The sequence below is a fragment of the Echiichthys vipera genome (genome assembly GCF_963691815.1).
Source record: "Echiichthys vipera genome assembly, chromosome: 9".
Lineage (NCBI taxonomy): Eukaryota > Metazoa > Chordata > Actinopteri > Perciformes > Trachinidae > Echiichthys > Echiichthys vipera.
The window spans coordinates 12778568-12804461 of record NC_139834.1 but is presented as its reverse complement, the minus strand read 5'-3'; the positions used below and the strand labels follow the sequence as shown (position 1 = coordinate 12804461).

At 40.9% G+C, this 25894-nt stretch overlaps 3 protein-coding genes across 3 annotated transcripts in view; 1 reads left to right on the top strand and 2 right to left on the bottom strand.

Annotated features, from left to right (window-relative positions):
- The window catches only part of LOC310951221 (ninjurin-1), a gene marked incomplete at both ends in the record, with an annotated part of 249679 nt that overhangs the window by 120431 nt on the left and 103354 nt on the right, over window positions 1-25894 (top strand).
- Window positions 867-4661, bottom strand: exorh (extra-ocular rhodopsin; the record flags this gene model as incomplete). Its single annotated transcript, XM_083920384.1, has 5 exons — window positions 867-995; window positions 2247-2486; window positions 3610-3775; window positions 3969-4137; window positions 4301-4661. The coding sequence occupies 5 exons, from the start codon at window positions 4659-4661 to the stop codon at window positions 867-869; spliced, it is 1065 nt and encodes a 354-aa protein (XP_083776510.1).
- Window positions 6131-25885, bottom strand: ift122 (intraflagellar transport 122 homolog (Chlamydomonas)). The gene is made up of 29 exons (XM_083919634.1): window positions 25760-25885; window positions 24885-24951; window positions 24709-24793; window positions 24544-24622; window positions 24374-24450; window positions 24189-24255; window positions 23954-24100; window positions 23092-23167; window positions 22041-22232; window positions 21563-21701; window positions 20236-20438; window positions 19151-19288; window positions 18735-18899; window positions 18302-18499; window positions 17883-18023; window positions 17536-17589; window positions 16725-16886; window positions 15781-15947; window positions 14084-14255; window positions 12812-12914; window positions 10541-10681; window positions 10333-10430; window positions 9177-9277; window positions 7897-8062; window positions 7636-7753; window positions 7419-7547; window positions 6750-6826; window positions 6463-6627; window positions 6131-6267 (listed from the first exon to the last, which is right to left on the bottom strand). Exons 1-29 carry the CDS (start codon window positions 25801-25803, stop codon window positions 6181-6183), a joined length of 3558 nt encoding a protein of 1185 aa, XP_083775760.1. The 5' UTR covers window positions 25804-25885; the 3' UTR covers window positions 6131-6180.

The window sequence follows — 25894 nt, the reverse complement described above, 5'->3', positions numbered from 1 at the left end:
TGAAAACCGCTAAGATGTGGCCTGCCACCCAAAAGCACACCAACTAGCATCTGGAACTTCTCAGAGAGACTTGTAAAAGTTCTCGTGAAAACGCAAGTTAGGGGAAAGTCGTGCAGACCTTTAGCCTTGTTTTTATTGAAGGACACAGAACAACAAGATTACACAATGAACAAAATAACATCCCCATATCTCTTTAATACACACTGGCACTCTGACATCCAACACATAAACCCACACATGCATCCACTCTCTTGCAGGAGGCGCCCTTTTCCTGTAGAGGCTCTTTTCAGGTCCATCTGTTTACACTCATGTCTCAGGCAGTGCCAAGAGCAAACTAACAACCCCAGCCTTGTAACCATGAAGGCAAAAGGAGAGCCAGAGGAGAGCCTCATCTGAAACCTTAAAAACTCATCTGAGATATCTAAACAAATTCATGACTAATTTCCCTTAAGTAATCATAAAAATTGATTGATAAAAGCACATTTGGGGATACATAGCCTCAACAATTACTTAAAGAAGAGTTGATGTGGATGAAATCATGTGATTTGGTTTTATTATTATGTGTTTTTTGAGTAGTGGGGAACTTGGAATGTGTTCAGTTGGATCATCACATGGACAACACCCCCTTGGTGCCGGGTTAAAATGTGAAGCCAGCTGAACACTTTCCATGATTAAATGGATTGAAAATACACATGCTGGCTCTTTATATGTCAGTCCCACCAAACATGCGGTTCTGTCAGTGCAGTGAAGACACATGGAGAGGTAAGTCAAGAGGATTGGCCAATAGAACATAGTGCTGCCTGGCGGTGGTGGGTCCCTAGGTGTGCAGGGACAGATGGGACATTGAAGGGGGGGGGGGGTTCTGGTCAAGCAGGTGCCACCTGGCTGGATGAGACAGACGAAGTCTGAGTTTTGGAGGTAGCAGTGGCGGCAACCTCATCGTCTCCAAACGGGTTTTTTCCACAGCATACCGTGGTGATCATGCAGTTTCTGAACTGGAGGCCGAAAAAAAAAAAAAAGAACATCAAAATCACATTCAATCTGTGGCAGTAGAGGTATTCAAATTCTTTATAGTAAGAGTAGTAATGCATCAAGTAGTATTCAAAATCCCACATAAAGAATATAAATTATAAAATAATACAAAACTCATACAAAATGAATGCCCTTTGTGTGGGATTGGTACCACCAAGTGCCAAAACGCTCCTGGATTTTCTGTTTTCTTCCTATTTTGGTCTGTGCAGGATGTTTGTGGGTGTTAGAAAGGAGCCTTTGGGTCCCTCGTTGGTGTTTAACCCCCAGCCAATAACGGGGTTGAGGGGGCTATGACTTTTTTTACTATGACTATTTTACAACTTTGACATACTATGATTACTTGTTTCTGAACTTTTTAGACATATTATACGATGACTTTTTTTGACATACTATAATATGCTATACTGTGACTTTTTATAACATGCTATACCATGCCTGACTTTTTTCGACATAGTATAGCAATGGGGTTTTTTTTTTGTGGATACTATGACTTGTATTGTATTTCTATAACATACTGTAATATTCCTTTTTTCAACATACTATACTGTGACTTTTTTTGACATACTTTAATATGATATGATACATTTTTTATAACGTACTATAAAAATAAATAAGACTTTTATTCTTACCATTTTCAACATGCTATACAATGACTTTTATGACATTTTTCAACATACTATACAATTATGTCAAAAAACATCATATGATGTCATTGTATAGTTTGTCATAAAATGTCATTGTATATTATATTGAAAATGTAATAAAAAAAAGTAATCCTTGAGTATGTCGAAAAAGTCATAAATATCTTATTATAGTATGTCGAAAAAAGTCAGAAAACTCATATTATAAAAAAGATCATAATAAATGTCGTAATAAGTCATGGTATATTGTGTCAAAAAAGTAATAAAAAGTCATTGTATAGTTGTAAAAATCATATTATAGCATTTCGAAAAAAGTAATAAAAAAGTCACATTATAGTATGTCAAAAAAAGTCATTAAAAAGTCATGTCATATAGTATGTTAAAAAAGTCATTAAAAAGTCATGTCATATAGTATGTTAAAAAAGTCATTAAAAAGTCATGTCATATAGTATGTTAAAAAAGTCATAGTATGTCGAAAGAGTTGTAAGAGTCACAGTAAAAAAACTCACTGGCTTCACTGTCTCTTGCTCTCTCTCTGACAAAATAACTAAATCAGGATATTCGCTCACATACCTGTCTATTTAGCAGAATGTAGATGACTGGGTTGTACAGAGCAGCACTCTTGGCGAAGAAGGCCGGAGCAGTCATGAACACTGGTCCGAATTCAGTTCCCTGATTAGCAAAGATGTACCAAGCCACGGTGGCATAAGGCACCCAGCACACCAGGAAGGAGATCACCATGACGATAACCATGCGTGTCACCTCTCTCTCAGCTCTCTGGGTGGTTTCAGACTCCTGCTGCTGGGCTGCAGCCTGACAGACAGATTCAGATTATGAATTTATTCAAGGACTAATCTGTAATCCAAATGTAAACAAAAGGGTAAAGCCCATCGCCAAAATTGCAAAACACAGGATTAGACTACCAAACTGACAGAGAGGTATTTTAATCAATGGAGTAACACTAGAAAACGCTTACATCTACAGTAAGTTAGTCAAGGTCCCCATGCTGTTGAAGGATTGTTTAAATCTATAATGGTTTCAGACAGTATAATAAACAGCTTTTTTTTAATCATTAAGTATCCATTTATATAGGTTTTATATATATGTATGTTTCTGGCCACTTGGAGGCCAGTAAGTCCACTATTCACTCTCTTTTAGCTCTGTTTTTGGTCTCCACTAGCCCCGGTTTGTGGCTGTTATGTGTTGCATGCGGGTCACAGAGATATAACCATTACCTTGGTATACTAATATACAAGAGGGAAATATTTGGATATAATGTAAATGCGTGAACATGTCCATAACCAGCTGGTCTGTCTACCGGTGCTGAGCGACAACATACTGAGGGTTTTCTTTTGTTTTTTAACTATTGCTTGATGTGGCAGAAAATAGCAGTAGGGGCGCCCAGTGGCTCAGTGGCTCAGTGGTTAGAGCAGTCGCCCCATGTAAAGAGGCTGAAGGTCCTCGAGGCAGCGGCCCGGGTTTTGACTCCGACCTGCGGCCTTTTGCTGCATGTCTCCCTCTCTCTCCCACCCCATTTCCTGTCTGTCCTATCTAATAAAAGGCTTGAAAAACTGCCAAAAAAAGAAAATGGCAGTAATGTTCAAATTTCAGCATTATTTTTTTATATTCACGACTGCTCATATATTATCAATGTTCTTATAATATAATTAATGAGGGCATCAGGGCAACATTGTGAGCAGGCAGACTGCCCTTCAACCGGAGGACCTGGGTATAAGCTGCCTTGTTGGCAATGATCTGCCCTCCTGAAGTGTCCTTGAGCCACTAAATCCCTCACATCCCCAGAGACTCTGCTCGATGACGCTGCTAACCTCCCTTTGGAGGGGAGAAAGGTAAAAAATTGAATCTCTACAAGGATAACCAAGGTATCACATCCTTATTATTAATAGGCTGTTTTGGCTGGCAGTGGTGTTCTTACCGCTCGCACAGTGCAGAGTAGGCGACTGTAGCAGAAGAAAATGATGAAGAGGGGGATAGAGAAATGGAGGACAAACATATAGATGACAAATGAGGTGTTGTGGATCTCAGGCTTGGGGGTGTAGTAGTCAATCCCACAGGAACACTGCATTCCCTCTGGGATGTACCTGCAATACCATACATTATAATAATCAAATAATTTCTATCACGCACAGTATTTGATACCAGATAAACCTCTTTGAATACTTATGCTGCAAATAAATACATTTCTGATTGGATTTAGTGTGCAAATGATGAATTCAGGATCTGTACGGTTTTAAAGTCGGGCAAGAACAGTCTAGACACTGAAACAAACAGTACCGGGACCATCCGAGCAGAGGGGGAGCAGCACAGGTTATGGCCATGATCCATGTAAATGCCAGCCCAGCAATGGCATGTTTCTCCCCAAAGCGAAAGTTGGTCATTGGCTTACAGACCACAATGTAGCGCTCAATGGCCAAAACCACCAGAGACCAAAGAGCAATCTCTCCTGAGACATAAAATAAAACAGTAAATGTACATACAGCCCATGTTTTCTTGATATTGCACTTACAGACACGGTATTTTAGTAGTCACACACAACAATCATTCTTAAGAAATGTATACTTCAAAACACTGGCAATTATGAAAGGGACAGAATCTAAATCTCTTACCTCCTAAGGTGGCGAAGAATCCCTCAACGTTGCAGCCAGTGACCCCTAAGATGAAGTATCCATGCAGGGCTGTGTAGAGAGTGACCGTGAAGCCTCCGAAGACCATGAAGAGGTCGGCCACTGCCAGGTTGAGCAGAACAAAGTTTAGAGGGGTCCTTAGCTTTTTGTTTTTGACGGTGACATAGAGGGTGAGGAAGTTGATGGGGAAGGCAGTGATGATGAGGAACAGCATATACGCAGCCAGAAGAGAGTACTTCCAGGGCTCAGCCAGGTAGTACTGAGGGTGCTCAAACGGGCTGAGAACCAAACCAGTCTTGTTAGACATGGGGACATAAAAGTTGGGTCCTTCTGTGCCATTCATGGCTGCAGTGATGGCGATTCTTACTGAGATCTCAACACTAGATAAAACTGTCTGTGCCTCTTACTACTGTAAGCAAGTCTTAAAGTGCAGGCGTAGTGCAAATGGGGACGAAAGGGTGACTGGAGGGATGGATCTTGTGAAGCACCTTTTAACAGGCCAGACGGATTAGGGACTTGCTTGGAGCAAAGTGTTAGCAGAGATGGAATTAAAACGCTCTATCTCAGTCGGACACACACACACACGCACACACACATGCACACAAACAGCATTGCAAGAGAAATCTCCAGAAATAGCTTTGCAGTATGTTAAGCATTTTCAAGGTGAGAGGTTACAGCCATGTCTATAAAAACCCCCTCATTACTGTCATGTGCATCAATGCATCATCAGAATGAGATGAGAGTAGGAGGGAAGGCAAAGAGGGAAACAGCCTATTTGTGATTTAAAACGTTCAGAGTGGACAAATTACAAATGGAATTTCTTGAGCAATCCAACTAATTTGCATCCGTGAAAGCCTAATCCCTAACCACTGCATAATGCAGAGCTCAACTCATAGCCTCATGTGTAATCAGAGTCAGTGGGGCATACCACTCATAGCATGCACTCTCACACACGCTCTCTTGATTTTAAAGACACAAAGCCTTAAGTTCATCTGAAAGTGTAAGAAGTTAATATTATTGTCTTTGTAACATCATGAAGAAACCCCACTGTGATAAAAAGTACCAAAATATTTTATTTAAGGTTTTTTTTTCTCCTTTGTAACAATATAAAAAATACATTATACTGTACACAACAACAGATGACATGTATACAAGTCTGAGGAATGCATTTGTTCTACCACACAACAAATAGATATTTTCTATTGAATTTAAATAGAGTTGTTGTTTTAAATAAATTTGTTTTTTTTTACACTATCCAACCATGTTCCCTTTTAAGTGATGATATAATCAGTTACAGATCAAGGTAATCTGATCCTAATAATCCAATTGGGTTGATTGGCTGATGGTGCACTTTTCTTACACTCTATAATCACACACACACACACACACACACACACACACACACACACACACACACACACACACACACACACACACACACACACACACACACACACACACACACACACACACACACACACACACACACACACACACACACACACACACACACACACACACACACACACACACACACACACACACACACACACACACACACACACACACACACACACACACACACACACACACACACACACACACCTTCAGTCAGTCATCCTTGGAGGACAAAGGGCTGCTCTTGAGAGAAAGCTCAAAGAACAACATGTAACACGTTCAGATTAACTGTTCACATAAACAAATATCTATGTCTTTCTATATATAATACAGACAACTATATTGCAATGCAAAAGAATAATGACGAAAACAACCACAGGATAAAAATTTAAAATGACAAAAATATTAGCTACAGGGGACAAAAAATGTAAATGTTTGAAATAGCTGCTCAAGTTTTAAGCAGATCAGTTTGGTTCATCGATGGGTCTGCGACAATAAGGACAGCAGTTGTGCTGAAGCACCAGGAGCTCGTAATCTTCACTGTGAAACATCTATGAGAAAATACAAGAGAAAGGAACATCAGAACAGCCAAGAACAAACAGGTCTGAAAAGAAATGTTAACTATAAAAGATTAGCTAAGTTAAAAAATTAACTAAAACAGTGAAGAGAAAAAAAGATGGCAGACAGATAAACTTTGTCTGTGGTTCACACCAGGTTATACTCGCCGTGACTCTTATATGCTTTACCTTGAAGCAGGTGGGGCACATGGTGATGCTCACATCAGGCAGCAGGGAGCGGAAGTATTCCCATTTGAGCGGCCTGGGCCAGCGTTTGATCAGGACGTCCCTCCTGCTCATGGAGCGCAGCACAGAGCGACTCACCTTGACGGGGACAAAGGTCGAGCCCCCCTGCTGTTTGGACACACACATGGACACATCCACATTCTATTATGGAGGCCGTCCTATTACCCTCTCCAGCTGGTTTGCCCAGTTGGTGGAATATTAATTGCCTTATCTCCTCTGTCCTTTGTTACCTCAAAGCTCATTTTGGCAGTGAATGGGTCTTCCTCTGCATTATCCAAAACATCATCCATCCTCAAAGCCTGCAGCTCTGATTGTTGTTAATTAAGAACAAATAGCTCAAGCAGTGAATACATTTCAATATATTTAATTTATGTGTTTTTCTAACTATATATTTTTGAGACAGGAAAACCCTTATAAATTAATCTCTGAGCGACTGTTCTAAAAGTGAGACTGTTCAAAATGCCGATCAGTCGTGCCTGTCAGTCACGTCATGGCTCTGGAAGAACAGAGCAGACCTCAGTGCCCTTGGGTGTCTGCCGGCTAATGCAGGTTAATCCCTGCACTAGGGCTGGGGCTACGGCTCTTGGAGGGTTAGTGTCATTAAGATGAGACAGGAGAGCCTCGCTAACCCTATTAGCTCAAGAGCTAAGATGACTTAGCTCTGACAGCTTACCCACCAGCAGAGAATCAAGGCCAATGCAGACTAAACAGCTTCTTAGAACTGTCACAAGGCGGAGGAGAGTCACATGCTTCATTTCGAAGAGACGTTCAGTGTGTAAGGGCAAGGATACAACCTCTCAGGACCAGCCGAGTAAGGGGTTAATAATTCATACAAAGCATGTGAATCATCTGTTACTCTGCGTTTCTATGTATTTATATGCAATACCATCAAAGGATACCACCGTTGTCCATATCCTGCCAGCCTGCATCCTTCTGATCCATTTGAGGAACTTCTAAATCAATCAGAGACACAGCCTCTTCATCACTGATGCCCTCCTCCAGGTAGAACTGCACCAAAGGTAACACCTCTGTGTGCAAGGAGATACGCCACATTACAAACACAAATGGAGTCCTCTCTGGCAAATACTGCACACCATATGTTTGTCTGTCACTGACCATATGATGAAGCAGAGTAGATGAAAGGCTGCCTGCAGTTGATGCACACGCTCCCCTGGTTATTCAGCAGGGGGTTGTTGGTGGAGCAGCGGTAGCACATCATGCCCTCAATGAGGTCCTGCAGTAAACACACGGATGTTTCACTTACACACTCAAGAACACAGGACAGGGGTAACTGCTGAGCGTATAAAACTGAGCGTATTTATGAACAATATTTCAAGTTAAATATGCCAGCATGTACATCAAACTCATTAAACAAACCTCGCTGTCGTGAAACGGTTTGGAGCGAATGGTGAGGCTGCCCAATTCTATGGACTCCTGGAAGCGAGAGGGAATGTGCAGCTCCTGGAGTTTCTCATAGGAATACCTGGCAAGCTTATATGCACCTAGTCTTCGACTCTGCTTGGCCAACGCATACAGGGTGTTGCTAATAATACGGTTAAGGAAAACTAATGTAAGAGTAACAGCTAGAACATGGATGTTCAAAATTACTTATTTTTTACATGGAAATATTAAAGCTTTTCTGCATTTTTTAAATAGACATATTCTGTTCATTCCCTTATTTCTACTACTTTATGAGTAAAACGAGCCAGCAACATTTGCTGAATGCTTGAAAGTAATACCTTGGTGAGTTTGTTTGTGGGCTTGTGTGTGTGCTTATACAATCATGTGCGTGTGTTTTTGTGTTTTGAGAGTCGAGGAAATTGATGCTTATTTGTATTTATATGGAGACAGAGTGTTAAAAGAACAGCTCTGAGTGGCAATGACAGGTCAATGAGTTGCAGCTGCAACATCTCTATACTGGCACTCCTCCATCACCTAAAACTTAACACCACTCCTCTCCTTTTCTCTCCACTCAGCTTCTCTCCAGCTCCACCCACACACACAGTTCTGTTCCACGGCTGGGACTGTTGATAAATGCACATCCTCCTATTGTGAAACTTGTGTAGTGCAGTTTTTCTGTGTTTAAATGTCACAATGCATCCTGGCTATGTCTATAAATCTCAGTTCAAAATTTTTGGAACACCTCAGTCTGGCCTCAGAGGATCCCAGCTGCTCGGCCTGATTTCCTCCTCAAAGGCTGGGCTGTTCTTTCTCATACTCTGCCTCCATTGTGTGACTACATGGACTGTGGCTGTGGTTGGCTTTGTGTGTGCATTTTTTCAAATTAAAGCACATTGTTCAGTGTGTTTATGTATGTTTGCATATGCAAAACGTTCGCTAATCAAAGCATTTGTTAAGATAACAGAGAATGTGCCCTTTGCTGGCATCTCCTCCTCCTCCCCATCATCTCCCCTTTTCTCTCTCTGTCAGCAGCAGCAGCATGGTTTCCGCAGTAACGCCATCTCTTCCGTTGTAGCTCTTCTTCTGTCTCTTTTCCACCACTTTATCGTCACTTTCTCTGCCAGTCTTGATTTACGACTGGCACGTCTGTTCTTAAGAGTTTTCCAAAAAGGAAGGACCCCACAATATTTTCTTCTAAAAATATTTGCTTGGTATCTTCTTCTATTTTAGGACTACTTTCTCAAATGGAAGGATACACTTTAGAAATGCCTGGTGGTACTTCCTTTGTGAGGTTGTTCAGAAGGAACCTGCAGATGTTGAAGAGCGTCTCTGGCATGTGGGAACTGAAGGGCTCATCCTGGAGATAAAAAAAATGTTTTGAGGATTGAAAAATTAGTCTCAACGCAAAGTTAGGTGATATACATCTTTTAAAAGCTCTATCTCCTACTCTCCTGCTTAATTATTTCATGTTTTAGCCTGGTTTAAAACCCTGTACTTTCCCCCAACCCATCTCAGTGCCCTACTCACTTTGTTAGGGTGACAGGGGAAAGAGTAACATTAACCGCACGTTATCCCAAAAGTTGTTAGTTCAAATCTCCTGCCCTGGAGAGTTTAGGTGAGATATTGAGGTTTCCTGTTCTGGTCTGGATCACAGTGATGCCTCTCTATTGCAGAGTAATGACCTAAGCTGAGCAGAAGGTTGGAAACAACAAACTGAGGACACTGACATAGGCCAGGTCACCCATTTAGTGCTCATAACCAGAGATTGCTTGTTTGTAAGTAGGTTAGGGCTGGGGGCTTGGAGAAGACCACTGATGAAATAGTCATCATGATCAATCAAGCAGCTGGTTACCATGGTGATAAGGATCAGAAAGGTTTGCGGAAGTTATCCATTTTGACTGTTCCATAAAGGGCACGGTCATTATCAGTCAACTTTTAACTACAAGTGTTTAATTATGTTTCCTGAGTTGTTCAAAGGGATTTAATTCCCCTTCAGTAATATCCACCTGGACTAAACACTCAACTCTATTTTGCTCACTTTACCTAAAAACCTCTGCAACAATTACAATTTGTCCTTTACCCCAAGTCTCTTTTGGATTGACATAATCTTGCAGAGCCAGACCTCCTCATTTTCAAGCTCACACTGGTCTCAAGAAATTTACAGTACAAAAGTTGATTAGAAAGAGGGCAGCACAGTGGGCTGTCAGTACACCTCCAGTCAAAAAAATAATAATATTAGGACCATGAATGCGTTTGTACCTAAACAGAAACCTTACCACATAGCAGGTACTGTTTCAAGGGCTTTCAATCTGACAGCCAATCATATGGCTGCCTCCTGATTTCTAAGGCCCCCTCCCTCTTTTTTCTGGTCTGGCTATGAAAGATTAGGGTTGACAAAGTACCCCGTCTCACCGTGTAGCGTTGAATGGAGCGATAGACATGGTAGAGCTCAGCAAGATGCTGGAAACGCTCAAACTTCTTCAGCATTTCATCTCTCTGGTCTTCACTTTCTGCTTCAGACAAACATACACGGGCATACCACTAGCATCAGTAGTAGACAATAAATGCATTACAGTAAAAGACAAATACTTCTTTCCAATACAGTTAAGATGGGTCGCACCTCTAGCGATGTCCAGACACTGCATAGATAGCATCCAGTAATAGTACCCTGCGTCGTTGAACCTGTTCTCCACCACTGCATTGTGGGTAAGCTGCTCCAGGACTTTAACTGCTTCGTTCTGTCGCCCTGCCTTGTGGAATGCTATGGAGTGAGAGAAAGAAAGAAGGGGTGATTGATGGATTGTTATTATGTGCCCTTGAGGCAATGCTGGATTTCCTGGAGGTGCCAATCTAAAACATCTTTCTTCATGGATTTATTTTTTGGGGGATAAGCTGTCATTGTTGTGGTGTTTTTGCACTGCACTTCCCAGATATTATTTAACAACCAAACACAAGACAACTCTTTTCAGAAATGGTGCCTCTTGTGTCCTGACACCAGACACTGTTAAGAACAACATAGCTTTCATGAACTGGCTTTGGGTTGAACCTGTATTATATCCTATTAAAATAAAAAGTACAATAGCAGTTAGGTGTGGTTTTGAAAGTGTAAGTGACAATAAAATATGTCTGGTGCACACTCTCTGAATGAATTCTGTCAACAGTCACACATCTTGAAAGAATCACTCAACATTAGCTGTTTTTTGACACAATTGGACACACACACACACACACACACACACACACACACACACACACACACACACACACACACACACACACACACACACACACACACACACACACACACACACACACACACACACACACACACACACACACACACACACACACACACACACACACACACACACACACACACACACACACACACACACACACACACACACACACACACACACACACACACACACACACACACACACACACACACACACACACACACACACACACACACACACACACACACACACACACACACTCTTAGTCTAAGTCTTTTCCAAACAGTGAAGTTGCTTCTGAATATCAAACACCAAAGCACTTTGACTCTCTAAAGCCCTAATAAACACATAAGCACTATCCTTCATGTTCCTATCAGAGGGTAATTAGAAGCAGCTTTAGAGAGCCGACCCCACCAGTGACCCTGCCCCTGCAACCACAGTGGGAGTCAGGATATATTAGTGCCAAATATTTATCAGTATACCTAACTGGATAAAAAACACATTTAGCTGCTGTTGGTTAATATGAGGGGGAAGAAACACATTTCACACAAAACACAAGCTGAGAAAAATGCACAGCGGTGCAACATTTTCAAGTCAAAGCCGACAGACAAACAAATACACCTTTGTCCTATAATAGAAAATACACATAATAAGGACATCATTTGGACAATTATAAACTCAATCACCAACATGTACTTTTCTGTGTAAAGAAGATAAATCAGGTCAATCAAGTTTATAGCAGGCTAATGATTGGGTTTTGTGAAACTGTCAGCTTTTCATTTAAAGAGTCACATTTCTTTTTTCGATAAATCATAAGACTGCAGAGTGATCCAATATGCAGTTCTGCAAGCATTTGAATAAATGAAATTGAGAAATATGACAACTATTAAAAAATATCTTCAAACTGAAGATATTGGTAATGAGAAAACAATCAATTGACCTTTAGGTGATGATTAAAAAAATACAGTAGACCCAATAACATCCTGGAGGAAACAACCAAGCTACACTTGAAGCCTCCAAAATATTTGCCCAACCAATTCAGCTAGGTTATAATTTTGAAATTGTTACTGAGACGTACCAGTGCAGTGGACAGGAGACAGGCTGAAATCTTAAACTCAATTACAATCACAAGTAACACAATACTGTGTCACCGCCTGACTAAAATACACACAATCAGCAAAATGCATGACCATAAGCAAGCTCCAATACAATCAGGCCTGTTCAGTCATGTCGAGACAGGCAGAGGAAGATTATGTAGAAGAGGAAATATGCCTGCTGAGATCATAATTATAAATCTATGAGCTGATTATAACTATGGTTACAGTTGGTAATCATCATCAGAGCCGCTTGTAGTACTGGTGATTAGAGGCATGCATGCATGTCATTCAGTTAACAGGCAGCTCAGCTCTGTTCTGCTCTGCTCTGCTCCAGCCAAGAGGATCATGTTTTACAGTGAATACAGAGAATCTTAAGGAAGCAGTCAAAAATGTCTGCATCCAGAGCTGGCCAGGCTTTATCACTTCCATATGTAAACACTGGCTGTGGCTGAATTTTCACTGCAATAATCCTGTACATAAAAAGCATGTACATGTATACACTGGAGCATCCTAAACAAGCTGACTACAAGTGAAAGTGAAGCTCTGAAAACACACCTTTTTGCGCCTCCTCAAAGCGGTCATTTTCTGCCAACCACTGGGCATAAGGCACATAGACATCATTTTTGAACTGGGGGTGCTTCTCCACCAGTGAGAAGGCCTGAGAAATAGACAGATGATAACAAAAAAGGGATTTATATCGGACACATTTACATGAGAATCAGTCCCACAGGTTGTGATATATATATAGAGAACAGGTCAAAACATCACAATACAGAATTAATAATGACTTGAGAACCAAAAAATGTATAAGCTAAGTTGATTTCATACTCCTTGTGCTGTTTGAATGACAGTGTATAAAGAGTTGTTGAAGTGCACTGTGGACACATATTCACCTGTCATAGTGACTGATTAATCTAAATGTTCTGTGGCAAAACTTGAGCCAAGAAACACACACTGCTCATACCATACAGTAAAAGGGAAAAAGACACTGTGTGTGTCCCAGGCCTGTGAGTCCAAAGTCATTTAAAGAACTACTTTGTTGTAGTGACGAGGGGGAGCAGTGAATAGTATCCATATGGCCCAGGCTGTAACTGTGTCTGTCTGTGCTCTGTCCCGTCTTGGTGTCCACCTCCCCCAATGAAGCACATAAAGCCCAACAATTCTCTCAACCTCTGCCTCCCTCCTTCTGCTTTTTCTGGTTTCTCTCTCAGGATCAAATCAATATCCAGGAAAACACTACAGCAGATCCACATGTTCATGATTTGGTGTTCTGTTTTTGGCTCTTCTGTTTCAGCATGCAAACACCAATGCATATCTCTGTAACACCTTTAACTCAATTAAAGATAGATGGATTAAATAAATGTTACATTTTCTTCTTGTCATAAGGAATTTTATACGAAGCAGAGTGAAGTTTCAAGCCGAAAGTCTTTCATTGTGGTCTTTCCAGCAAGCTTTTTGTGCTTCTCACTCACTAACCATTAAAAGGGGATGGATTCAGAGAAATCCAAAGCTGGATGATTCGCACACACAGTGTGTGTGTGATTTAAGATCAGTGTATGAGGAAGCCATGTGTATGGTCTTATTGTTTGCATTCAGCTGTGGTTACTTTAACAAACACAATATACTTTTCTGGAGACCCCAGCTAAAATTGAACAAACCATAAACATCAAGTGGTTTAAGATATGTTTTTTCTGAGTATCTCAGCAGTTTATTTAGCACAGTCCCACATGGTTCGTATTATATTTATGTGATTGTCACAGTACACTCTATATATAAGTCATGATGAGTGGAGCAGGTGTGCCTCCTGTGTGCATAAGTGTGTCAGACCTCTTCCCAGTGCCGGGTTTCCACATGCAGCTGCACTAGAGCCTGCAGGTCTCCCATCTTGGAATAAGTCTCTGAGGCATAGCCATGGTGCTTCAGCCTCTTGAAGTAGAATGCGCACTTTGTCAGCGGTTCACGTTCAGCCTTGTCCAACTTTCGAGCAATGTCGATCAGCCTGGATGAGAGGAGAGGAATGAGCCCACAGAGAGGGCGAGTGCAGATAAACCCTTACATGGAGTTCCGTTGTATCAAATTATGCCCATGACCCCAATAAGAATATGAACCAGGCAGGGTCAATGATTCAGATTTAGGTTAAAGAGCCCTGACTCTGTTCAGCTGCAGAGTTTATAGTGCTGACCCACTGGTAGCACCACAGGAGACCTATACAGCATGTGGGCAATTGGTCAGAAGGAGTCAGTGGGGAGTTCTGATATGACTACCAGAACACAGGCTTATATCAGTTTGCCACACACTACAACCTCATATTCTCACTTTACATGTATGAGTGAAAGCTAATAGAAAGGTAGTAATTCCCTACAGTATGTGCTTTCTTAGCCATCATATATTTCACTCAGCATATGAAATAAACTTTTAATATAGATCCTCTGAGAGACATGTTCTGGATATGTATTACTGCTGCCTTGTGCTACTACTATGCCACACGGATAGCAAGGTAGAGATCAACTCCATGCATGTTTTAAGACAATTTGTGTCCAATATAGTTTCCAGAATTCTTACAAATTTAAGTACTGGACACAAGATCTCTCCTACATCACGGAAAAGTCCATTATCAGTATGTGTGCTCCAGAGGCTTAAAGTTTCCACATCACACTTGTTGCATCATGGCCCATGAATGTGAGAAAATGTCACCCTTCAGTAGGTGAATGTGAAACAGGCTTCTAGCCCACAAAATATGGAAATACAACATTCTGCACAGTGAGGGTCAAATATCCAAGTTAGGCAACAATAAGCAGCACATATTTTGAGTTCAGAGCAAGTGGCAAATCCTGGGCAGTGCAAAAATTGCAGTACCTCAAACGGCCACTTGAGGCTGGCTCTAAAAACGAGTCAATCCGCATGGACCCCCACGTTAAAATGCACAACTTTACAGGATAAGAAGTAAACATATTTACAGCCTTGTACAAAAAAAATGTTTGGTCTTTTTAGCTTATATCCCTGTTTGTGACAACTGTACAGGGGTGAATTATTTATGTATATATATATTTTATTATATATCATATTTTATTATTATTCATAATAAGGGAGTGGCTGTTTTGATTGAAATGTGGGGGCCGTCTTTCAGCAACAAGCAGCAAGTTTTATTCAGAACACCTCAGTTCTACCTCTTTAAATGTGGTCCTTTGTATTTTGTCCCCTTCCACCAAGCTAGCTTCAATCCCCCTTCATGAAATAAAATCTAAATTATTGTCTTTCTAAGTCATTGTCATATAAAACTTCCACCACTGACTGTAAAATTAAGACATTTTAGACTGAGAGTGCAGAGTGTGAACATGTCCAACCATATTAACTCAACATCACTGTCTTTTATTCTGTTATTGACTAGATAATGTCTACAGTATTTTGGGAAAATCATGCACACAAGTCTTAAAAGGTGGTTTAGAAAAGGTTAAACAGGAATAACCGTGTATATTATGTTGGAGGACTGATCTAGAATGTTTTATACAGTGACTGACACTTACATGTCTTCCCAGCCGTGCTCCCCGATAATGTCTATGGCTTTGAGATGTTCTCCTGCTGACAGGTACATCTCTGCTGCTGCTCGGGGCTCCTTGCTGCTCTTAGCCCAGTCTGCCTGCTTTGTCATCAGGATTCGAGAGCTCTTGGGGTCTGTCGCTCCCACAAAATCCTGCAAGAAAGACACGACAAGACAGATAAGTGAGGAATGTATGTAGCACAGTTAATCTGTAAGGACAGCAAGAAGTCCAGTTCAGACAAACAGAACCATGTGGGTCAAGGCTGAGACAGGAGCAAGAGAGTCACACAAACAGCAAGCGGCTAGCCCTCCGGTGTCCATCCTACCTAAAACAAACAGCCTGTAGGACCAGATGGCCACACAGCCACATAAATATACAGCAGTCACATCAAACACATACAATCTGATACAGACGCACACACAAATATACATGAGCGAGTCATGGCTGTGTCATCTACTCCAGCAATGTGAATGTAATGCTGATGATCAAAGTGTCCCCCACATGTAAACATAATAAAGCATGAATTTGTCTCAACTTCAACTGACCTCTTCATCAAAGTATTCACATAAAAAGCAGACGCTCACTTTATTTCTCCCCTTTTGTGCTCCATTTCCAACTCTAACTATGTGTGTAAGTTACCCTTGTGTTGTGCAAGGATATGTCTGTAAAGGCACGGTGTATGTGTACTGATCAGATGATATATGTGGAGATTCCGGTGATATAGGAGGAGATGAAAGACAGACGGTAAAGAGGGGGGGTATTTGAACACAGTGCAGGGCCCCAACTTGGCATAACTGCACATGATGAAGAAAAACACATGTTCTACACCCCTAAAACATGCAGCACTTCCCAGGTCTTTCTGTCCATACTGATATAAAAGTATGTTGTACATGCGCATGTGTGTTTTTGCCAATCAATTATTTAATCACCTTTGCATACTCGAACATGCGCAGGTCGGTGTACATGCTCAGGGCTCTGGATTCATGGCCAGTTCGTTTGTAAAGCTTGGCTGCCTCGTGGAATTTCCCCTGATATGCATAGACGTCTGCCAGGAACAGCTCATTGTCGTTCTCACCCCGCTTCTTCCTCTCCTGCAAATCAGTCAACACAAACACTGGCATGTATGCAGAGATAAACACTCACATGCATGTATACACACTCACACGAAAAAAAAAAAAGAAAAAACAGAAGGCACTAAAAAATTATTGGCTTGCTGGATGCAGTCTCACTTTTGAATACACACTAAACTCTTACATCAGTTATAATTGAATTTAAAAAAAACAAATAAAATGTTTATAGAACACAATGGACAATTCTTTAATCTCACTGAAATAAGCACACTTTCACAGAAGGCAATCTCCCCTTTTTAAAAAGTGAGAAAAACAAAAACCTTCTTGCCAAGTTGAAAAATACCTCCTTCCTGTGCTCTGCATACATCTTGTCCAAGAATGAGTATGTGCATTGCTGTGTACATACATGCATGCATATGTGTGTATATTGGACTTGAGGAGGTCATTCAGGATTCAAGTTCCTCCCTTGTTCAAGAGGTTTTTAAGTGTAGCTCAGGCCAAAGCCTTGCAATTAAATGTATGATGACCATAATAATTGTGATTGACCTGTGTCCTCGAAGTCTTATCTAGATAGGATGATGTCAACTCTGGTTGGAGCAGAAATCAGCACACAAAAAAAATTGGCCTGGTTTTACACAATAATGAAGGATTTTCCAAGAGTAGGTATTACCTCGATGCTGTTGATGAGCTCCAGGTAGCGCAGGTCTCTGATTCTAATGAAAGCCTGAAATTGGGAAAAGACAAGAAATGATTTATGATTTATTTTGCAATACCAGCTTCATCAAAATCCTGCCACAAAGATTTAATGTGAAAATGGTTTGTGTTTACATTTGATTGCCTGGGTAATGTACATGCTGTAAATGCGAGTATTTGCAGAAGTAAAAGCAAGGTACTGTCACCACATTTGGAGGAGTTGCTGCTACTTGTATGTTTTTATTATTCTGAAGTTAAAAGTAGTATAAGGTGAAGTTGATGACACTGATCTTGATCAGAACGATGTGTGTGTTTCTGACTGGCCTTCTTGGCAGTGTCAAAGTCAAGTCCCTCCAGGGCCTCTGTGCCTAAATCCCTCCAGTCACTGTCTGTCACACCTAGACAGGCGATTTGGTAGGCCTCTTTAAACATCTTCCTCTCCAGGTACTGGAACATGGGAGCTGACTGGGCAGAGCAACACCATCATAAAGCAATATGTACTTCACATTGTGAAAAACAGCAGCAAATTTTGGTAAATAGATAATAAGAGGACCACAAACAAAATGATATATTCACCACATTCTATCTTTAAAAATGGATAGAAAAACAATCCTTATAAGTACAAATACCATATCTAAGATTAACCAACCATTGGCAATGGTGCACTTTAATTTCTACGTTATGACCACATGAAACAACGTCACTGCCCCCAGACTAGGATGAGCTAACAACATACTACACACCTGAGGCACCTCCACAGCCAACATGGAACAGACGTGGAGACAGAAAATCTTAGAGCCGTTGTAGCCAACCATAAAGCCTTGCATCTTCTGCTGGTGTACAGGAAAGTTGCTAGCCTTAATGTTAAGGTAGCCATTGCCAGAGAAGCACAGCATGTCTTCACACTGGGTGTTCCAGGCCACGCTGTTAGCATTAGGCTCCTACAGGGAAAGCAAAAGAGAGGAGGGCAGCAGGAAAATAAGGTCTAGAGGTGACTGTGAAACACAGACCAGGCAGGAGTATGTGAGTAAAATATGTACCTGTGCCTAACTCAAATAATAACACACATTGTACATGTTTCTGTTTTATTCCATCCCACTGCACCTCTAAAAAGTATTTTAAAATCTACTAAGTTGGGTTCCTCCAACATACTAATCCTCCCCACTGCCTGCTGACCTGAAAAAGAAGCTCTTTACTATTGATGTCATAGACTAGGAGAGTGTTGTGCCCATCCACCACAGCCAGTTTATTGCGGGAGGCGCTCATGTCCAGGCAGCGCACTGACGTTGACAGCTTCAGCAATGTGATGGGAAACTGGTTATCAACAAATATCTTCAGGATCTACATTACAAAAACAAAGACAAGCAGAGCAAAATCAGAATAAAGCATCAGAATTAATGCTGGTTGTAATGAATGTCAATCCTATAAAGAAATAAATGTTGTGCCTTGTAGCCACATCCTCATACAAATAAATCTTGTCTTCTTCAGGCAGAGAGCTGCTTCTTTCATGTTCAAATTCCTGGACCGCTAGCTTAAGAGCATGAGCACTATATCTTACTTAATGTGGGAATGTATTTTCTCAGAATACTCACAGCTCCATTCTTTAACCCTACTAGTAGGCCCTCTCTGCTTGGCGGACCACCAATCACTTTGATGTAGCGAATTAGAGACTCCATCATCCATTCTTTTTCCCTGACACTGGTGAACGACAGACACTGGAGCCTCTTCTCCTGCACAAGAGAGAGGGAAAAGAAAGAGGCCACAACTAAATTTAACACATGAAACACCTACTGGTTCAGTGTGACCAAATTATTCTATTCTTATTATTTCACAGTCTGTTAATTCCAACCTTTACCTTTTTTATACATACGCAATGTACATGTCTAACAAACCTTGGCACGTTGTTCTTTTAAACACTGCAATTTGTGGCACAATGTGAAAGCAATACTATAAAAATAAACAATGCTTTGATTTGACACAGACATACACAGCCCATTCGAGCACAGCCCATTTATATAAGCTGTCTAAGGCATGAAACACAGGCATGCCTGTTAGAGAGAGCTCTAAAGCACCTCTGTCAAACATAGACAGATTTAATAGGAAATAACCTCTGTGTTATGGCTGCTCCTCCTCCCCATCAGCCACTGCCAAACACATAGAGACAAGAAGCAGAGAGGAACTCTGAAAGACACCCACTGGTAACAGACTGTGGTCCTTCCCCTTCATTCAACTGTCTTACTTCATCCAGTTTGAAGAGGGTTGAGAAGGGGAGAGAGACAGAGCCTGCAGAGCACATGCACAGCTGGAGTCCTTTTGCAAAACTAGGCAGAAACATCTGGAAAACCAGCAATTTCATGATACTATAATTTTTCTCTGGGCCGTTTGGGCTTGTATTGAATGGCTAAACACATATTCAATCTACTTCCATCATGTTAATAGAGCTCAAATGTCTCTACAACCTCTTGTGCAATCTGTCAAGTGTGCATTAGCGTAAATTACAAAGAAAGAGCGCTTCACTGCAGGTTAGCCTGAAATGCATAATTGACTGTTTGTCTCATTACACAAGGAAAGACCCAAAACACAAACAGGCTCTAGAAGAAGCAAGCTGAGCAAAACACTTAAGTGAGTGTATTTAAATGAGTGTTTTGTTGCTTTGTTTTTACATATCTCTTCTGACCTGACACAGGATGATATGCTGGGAGCAGACCACCAACAAGTTGCACTCAAACTTCCTGCATATTTTCTCCTTGATCCGGTAGTGCATGTCTGAGGAATCATCAGAATAGAGCTCATAGATGAGAATCTTCTCAGGCAGCTGGATAGCAAGACGGTTTCTGTAGATGGCGATCTTCTTCACCAGCTCACGGCACTTTATCCTCACTAGAGGCAGAAGGAAATGAAGGAAGAGAATGGGCATGTTAGGAGGGTGAGGAAAGTTTAATTATCTTAGCCAATGCATCCTGTTGAATAAGTTTTTTTTCAGGATTTGTTAAAATCCAAGCTAAGCTTTTATGCTACTCTTCCCACCGTTCCTTTATAAAAACATACGTTTTAAGATTATTTTTTTGGCAGTTTTTCAATCCTTTAGTAAATAGGACGGACAGGAAATGGGGTAAGAGGAGGGGGGGGGGGGGGGGGGGGGCATGCAGCAAGGGGCCGCAGGTCAGAGTCCAACCCGCAGCCGCTGCATCGAGGACCTTCAGCCTCTTTACATGGGGCGACTGCTCTAACCACTGAGCCACCGGCCGCCCGTAAAAAAACAACGTACTTTGATATTAAGTTTCAAATTAGATATCTATCATTTGAAAAACCCTTGTAAAATAGTAATTGGGTGAATGTTGATATGGGTAATATGAAAACATGAAATATATTCCTATTAAAGTTATTGGTTATGTTTAAAGGTTCATACGTGTATTTTGGGTTTTTACTAGAATATGCTTACATGCTTTATTGTTCAAAATACACATTATTTTTCTCATACTGTCTGACTCAATATACCTGTATGTGAAACCTGTCTGAACGAAGCCATTTAAGCACCTGTCTCTTTAAGCGCCCCTCCAAAAAGCCCAGTCTGCTCTGATTGGTCAGCGTTTCCAGGTATTGTGCTCTTGGCGTCTCTACGCTACTTTGAATGACTGTAATGGGACTCTAGTGACACTTTCTACCTTTACATAGTATATTCGTGGCATCACAACCTTAAGGAAGTCCTGACAGCTTTATTAAAGGCACAGTTTCTGAATATGTGCTGTGTGAATTTCTCTGTGGACTGGGCGTTTAGATACTTACAATATCTCTGTAGCAATCGACCTGCTTTATAATATATATGGAAATCTCACTTTTTACAATATGGTGACCCTTTAGGTTTAGTTCAGAAAATACTGCCTCTATACCCTTGATCAATGTACAAGCTGTGATGCTTCAAGAGACACATTATTATTGGGAGTGGCATCACAATAGGCCCTTTATTATAAACTCAATATCCTGTTGCTAAAGCAAAAGTGCACCTTTTTGTTCAGTGATGAGATGCTGGACAATGACATCAGTCATGCTGTCTCTATAAGCATAGCGATCCTTGTAGAGGCCGTGAACTGTACTGAAGATAAGTTGGTAGCAGGCGATGGTCCCATCCTGGCAGCCCAACACCTAGATAAGAGATAACAATGTGGCAGTACATCCTATTAACACCTCTAAGAAAAGACTGTGAGAGTGGGAAAATGTTCCTGTTGTTGAGAACCTGCCAGCAACTAATACTCAGTTAAATATAATGAAATGAAAAGTTTCTAAGATGTTACTGCTAAATAAAATAACATAGCCAAATCAGATGAAGAAAATGTATCAAATGCAGACCAGCACTCTGAATATCTGGTCTGAGCTTTTTCAGTGTTTTGCATTAAATTTTACTACCTCTTCTCTCACACACACTATTATTTAAGTGTAGGGATAACTTCTCAAGACATATGGCATTACAAGCTGTGGACCCACCACAAAGTTGGAGTCAGGCTTAACCCGGCATGTCCACACCCAGGCATTCTGCTCTCCAATGGTACCGAGCCGCACACCATCTTTAGTGTAGAGAGAGGCCTGTTTATCGGAGCCCCCCATGACTATATACTCGCCCTTGGAGAAGTAACTGACGCAACAAGGGTCATAGGCAAGAGTCCTGTCTTTTCCAATCTGAAAGAGACAAAGAGAGAAAAGGATATTAAACCAAGAATAAAAGTAGTGTTTCTCATTTTACTGCCCTGGAGCCTGGGCCAACACCTCCCACTGTCTGGGCGGACACACATCAAAGTCCTCAAACATCTCTTTGAGTGTTTGATAAAAGGATAGACAAAAGAGTTTTTCTCTTGTTGAAACAACCTCTATTGTATTAATGTTCAAAGTCCATTTGCGCAACATCATATAAGTCTCCCAAATCTGCATCTGTTTCTCCTCACTCTGGAAAAAAGCTGGCTGACAATCCATAGTTATTTTCTTTCATTGCGAACAATTCCTGGTGTTGTAATCAAAACAGAATGTCCGCTTAAAGAGATAAATATGCCGATGACAATATATGAGCCCAAGGCAGAACGGCAGAGTAATGAACAGTGCATATTTGTCTATAATTATGGTAATGCCCACAGGGAATTAAGGAGGAAGGAGGGACAATGAGGGGGGCCGTTAAAGCATAGCGGGATCACTTCCAATGTACTGTTATGGTTTCAATAGAGCCTGACAGTATGATTACAACAGGAAACACAGGTCTTAAACTCAGTAAAGTGTTCTCAATAACATATATTTTAGGCAGATACACAGACTCAAATATGATTGTTTCTTATTGCTATAACAGTGATAACACATACAGTATAGTAAGAAGATTAGTGCAGTATAATAGTTCCCATTTTCCCATGCAAGGTAATAAGACTGTCCATATTTAGCCACCTAATTGTCCCTTTAAACAGTTTGAAGTAGCAGAGGAGAAAACCTTTGTTTTATTTAAACAAGTTAAACTAGTAAGACTCCAAGCCAAGTCACTGTGTTGATTGTACTTCACCTGCTTCCCACTAAGTTGATAGAAAGACAGCTTCTGACCCCAGTCTGCCACAGCCAGAATGTCATTGTGCTCATCCCTGTGAAAACACAACAAAAATGACTTTAGGCATAAGCACTCCTGTCAACATACTGTACAGACGGGCTTTGGTTGTTTTAGAAATTATGACAGCGGTAATAAAAGCAGAGAGGACTCCCTTCAACTGAAGGGACAAATGGTCAAGCGCATTCCCCTACCAATGGAAAGCTTTACAGTGTTTTCATCCTCAACCATTGTAATTGCATGTCAGGACATTGCATTTATCATTATTATTGTCATATACAGTAAGCCTCAGTATCTGTCCATGTCAGCCCTATGCTGAGCAGCATTCATCCCACTGAAGCGTCCATGCGCAAGACACTGAATCTCTAGTAGCTCAAGAGACACTTTTCCCTGGCTGACCTAAAAGCTCTGACCTCCTTGTGATGACCAATCATATTCCATAAATCAACCCAACAATAATAGATCTAGTGCACCTTGTTATAGTCTACCATCACTGCCCTCGTAAACAAATGTTCATCTTCTTGTGGGCCCTTTTTCTCTCAATTAACCTGTTCAGTAGACGTCTGTCTTGGCTACAGCAGCACTCCAGGCTCTGGCTGTAGGGGGCATCAACGAAAAAGGACAGCTGCTCCGAGGGATCATAATTCTGTCCCTCACAGAAACAGTTGACACACTCCCTGGTTGACCACTGCCACCTGCTGGCCCTACACAAGCTTTTCACTTAAAATGTAATGTACTCTCAATAGCACAGCATTACTTAAAATTGAGGTGAAAGGAATGGACAGTGTAAGTGTATGTGGCAATGGGAGGCAATTAAACTAACTTAGAGGGGTTCCAGGCTATAGACCAGATAGGAGAAGAGGAGCCTCCCGGACGCTCTATCTTGACCTTCTCCTCTCCGTTCTTGTTCCGAATGCTCACCACTCCATTCATCATGCCAAGGGCAAGGTACTGGCCGTCGTTTGTCCACCTTCAAACAAATGAAACCCTTTAACATAAATGTGTCACATTAAAGAGTACCAATGTTGTACACAGTTAAAACAACAGTCAACACTTACCCGCAGCATGTTATTTTGCTGCTCACTTTATGCTTGTTCACAGATTTTTGTTCCGGGGACCACAGACCTAAAAATGTAAAAAAGTGAGATGTCTAGTGCTCCACAGGGGCATTTTCGTTTTTTTTAATATTTTTAATAGATTATGCACAAGTTCAGGATTAGACTCAAACTCATGGTGCACTCACCAAAGTCACCAGAAGAGCAGGAGGCAAGTTGGTGAGTGACAGGATTGTAGGCAACACACTGGATAAAGTCATTGTGACTATATATAAACACATTTAAAAAAGAGAGTTGGAGGAATACACATTGTAGAGGATGCATTAATACTACAGTGATGATTAAAAATGACACTTACGTATATTTTAAAATACCCTCCAATTTAGACGTCCAGATGATGATACTTTTGTCTGCTGACCCTGAGGCAAACCTTTTACCTGCAGAAGAATGCATTAGTTAGTAAGATAACAATGATGATCGTTAGAGGAAAATGTAGTGTATGATTGGAAAGCCAGTTAAGTACCGTCTTTAGCATAGGCCACACAGTACACTATGTCTTTGTGTCCCTTTAGAGGCTGAATAATAGCCCCGTCTGCTACGTCATAAACCTGCAAAAAATATACCAATACACTCAATGTAGTTACAATGCATGTATTCTTTAGATATGTGCCTTGGCCAGAGAAAACAGGAAAGCCTTACCAGGACACGAAGCCCTGCAGCAATGATGAGTTGGGTACCATCTGGCTTGAAGGCAAGATCATAAACACTGTAAAAGAAAATAATGGATTTGTATTTTCCTGAAATAGCTTTTCTCCTTCAATTTATTGATTAGTCAATCAACGATCATTTTAATGATCCACTCATTGTCAAGTTATATATTTAGGAAACATGCCAGACATTCACGGGTTCTAGTCTCTTAATGCTAGGATTCGCTGATTTGCTTTTTTAAATAATGAATAAATTGAATATCGTTGGATTTATCTCGGGATATTGGAGCTGTAGATTGGAGAGCTCTGCGAAATAGAGAAGGACATTTTTATTTTATTTATTTTACAGAAAACAGCAGTAAGTTATGTCAAAAAAATCTTGTCACAAGGTCCACTTGTTTGTTTTTTTCCAGAGGTTTCAGTTGAACTGCTGAAAGTGAAAAACTAAAAGCTCCAGAAAACCGGAAGGAGACCATAACAGCTGATTTGTATGTTTGTCAATAAATGAAAAGAGCATTAAGTTTATCGATAATCATTCACAGCAACCTAACTTGTGCTAACGTTAGCTAGCTTCACATTAACGTTAGCTTCCACCAAACGTTTCATTATAAGAAAGCTGACAAGCTAACGTTTCACTATTGATAAAGCACACATTCTTCATGAAAACTAAGATACAGGAATCACAAAACAGCTTTACTATCTCTGTCATTTGTGAACGATAACAGAATTGCCGCAGGCTAATGCTAGCTAGCTGGCTAAAACTAGTTTACATAGCAACCGCCGTTGCTAACCACCCCAGCGTTAACAGTTACACCCGAGCATCCTGCCTAGGTTTGACAGCGTAAACACAAGCATTAAGACCCTCACCATTGTTCACGAATTGCTTCTTTCCACGCAAGAACGGCTCTCATTTCCGCGTTTTAACAGCAAAAACGAATTGGTGTTTTTTTGTATCAACAGGTTGTTGTTGGTTTCTTATACCAAGCTCCGCTTCATGATTCG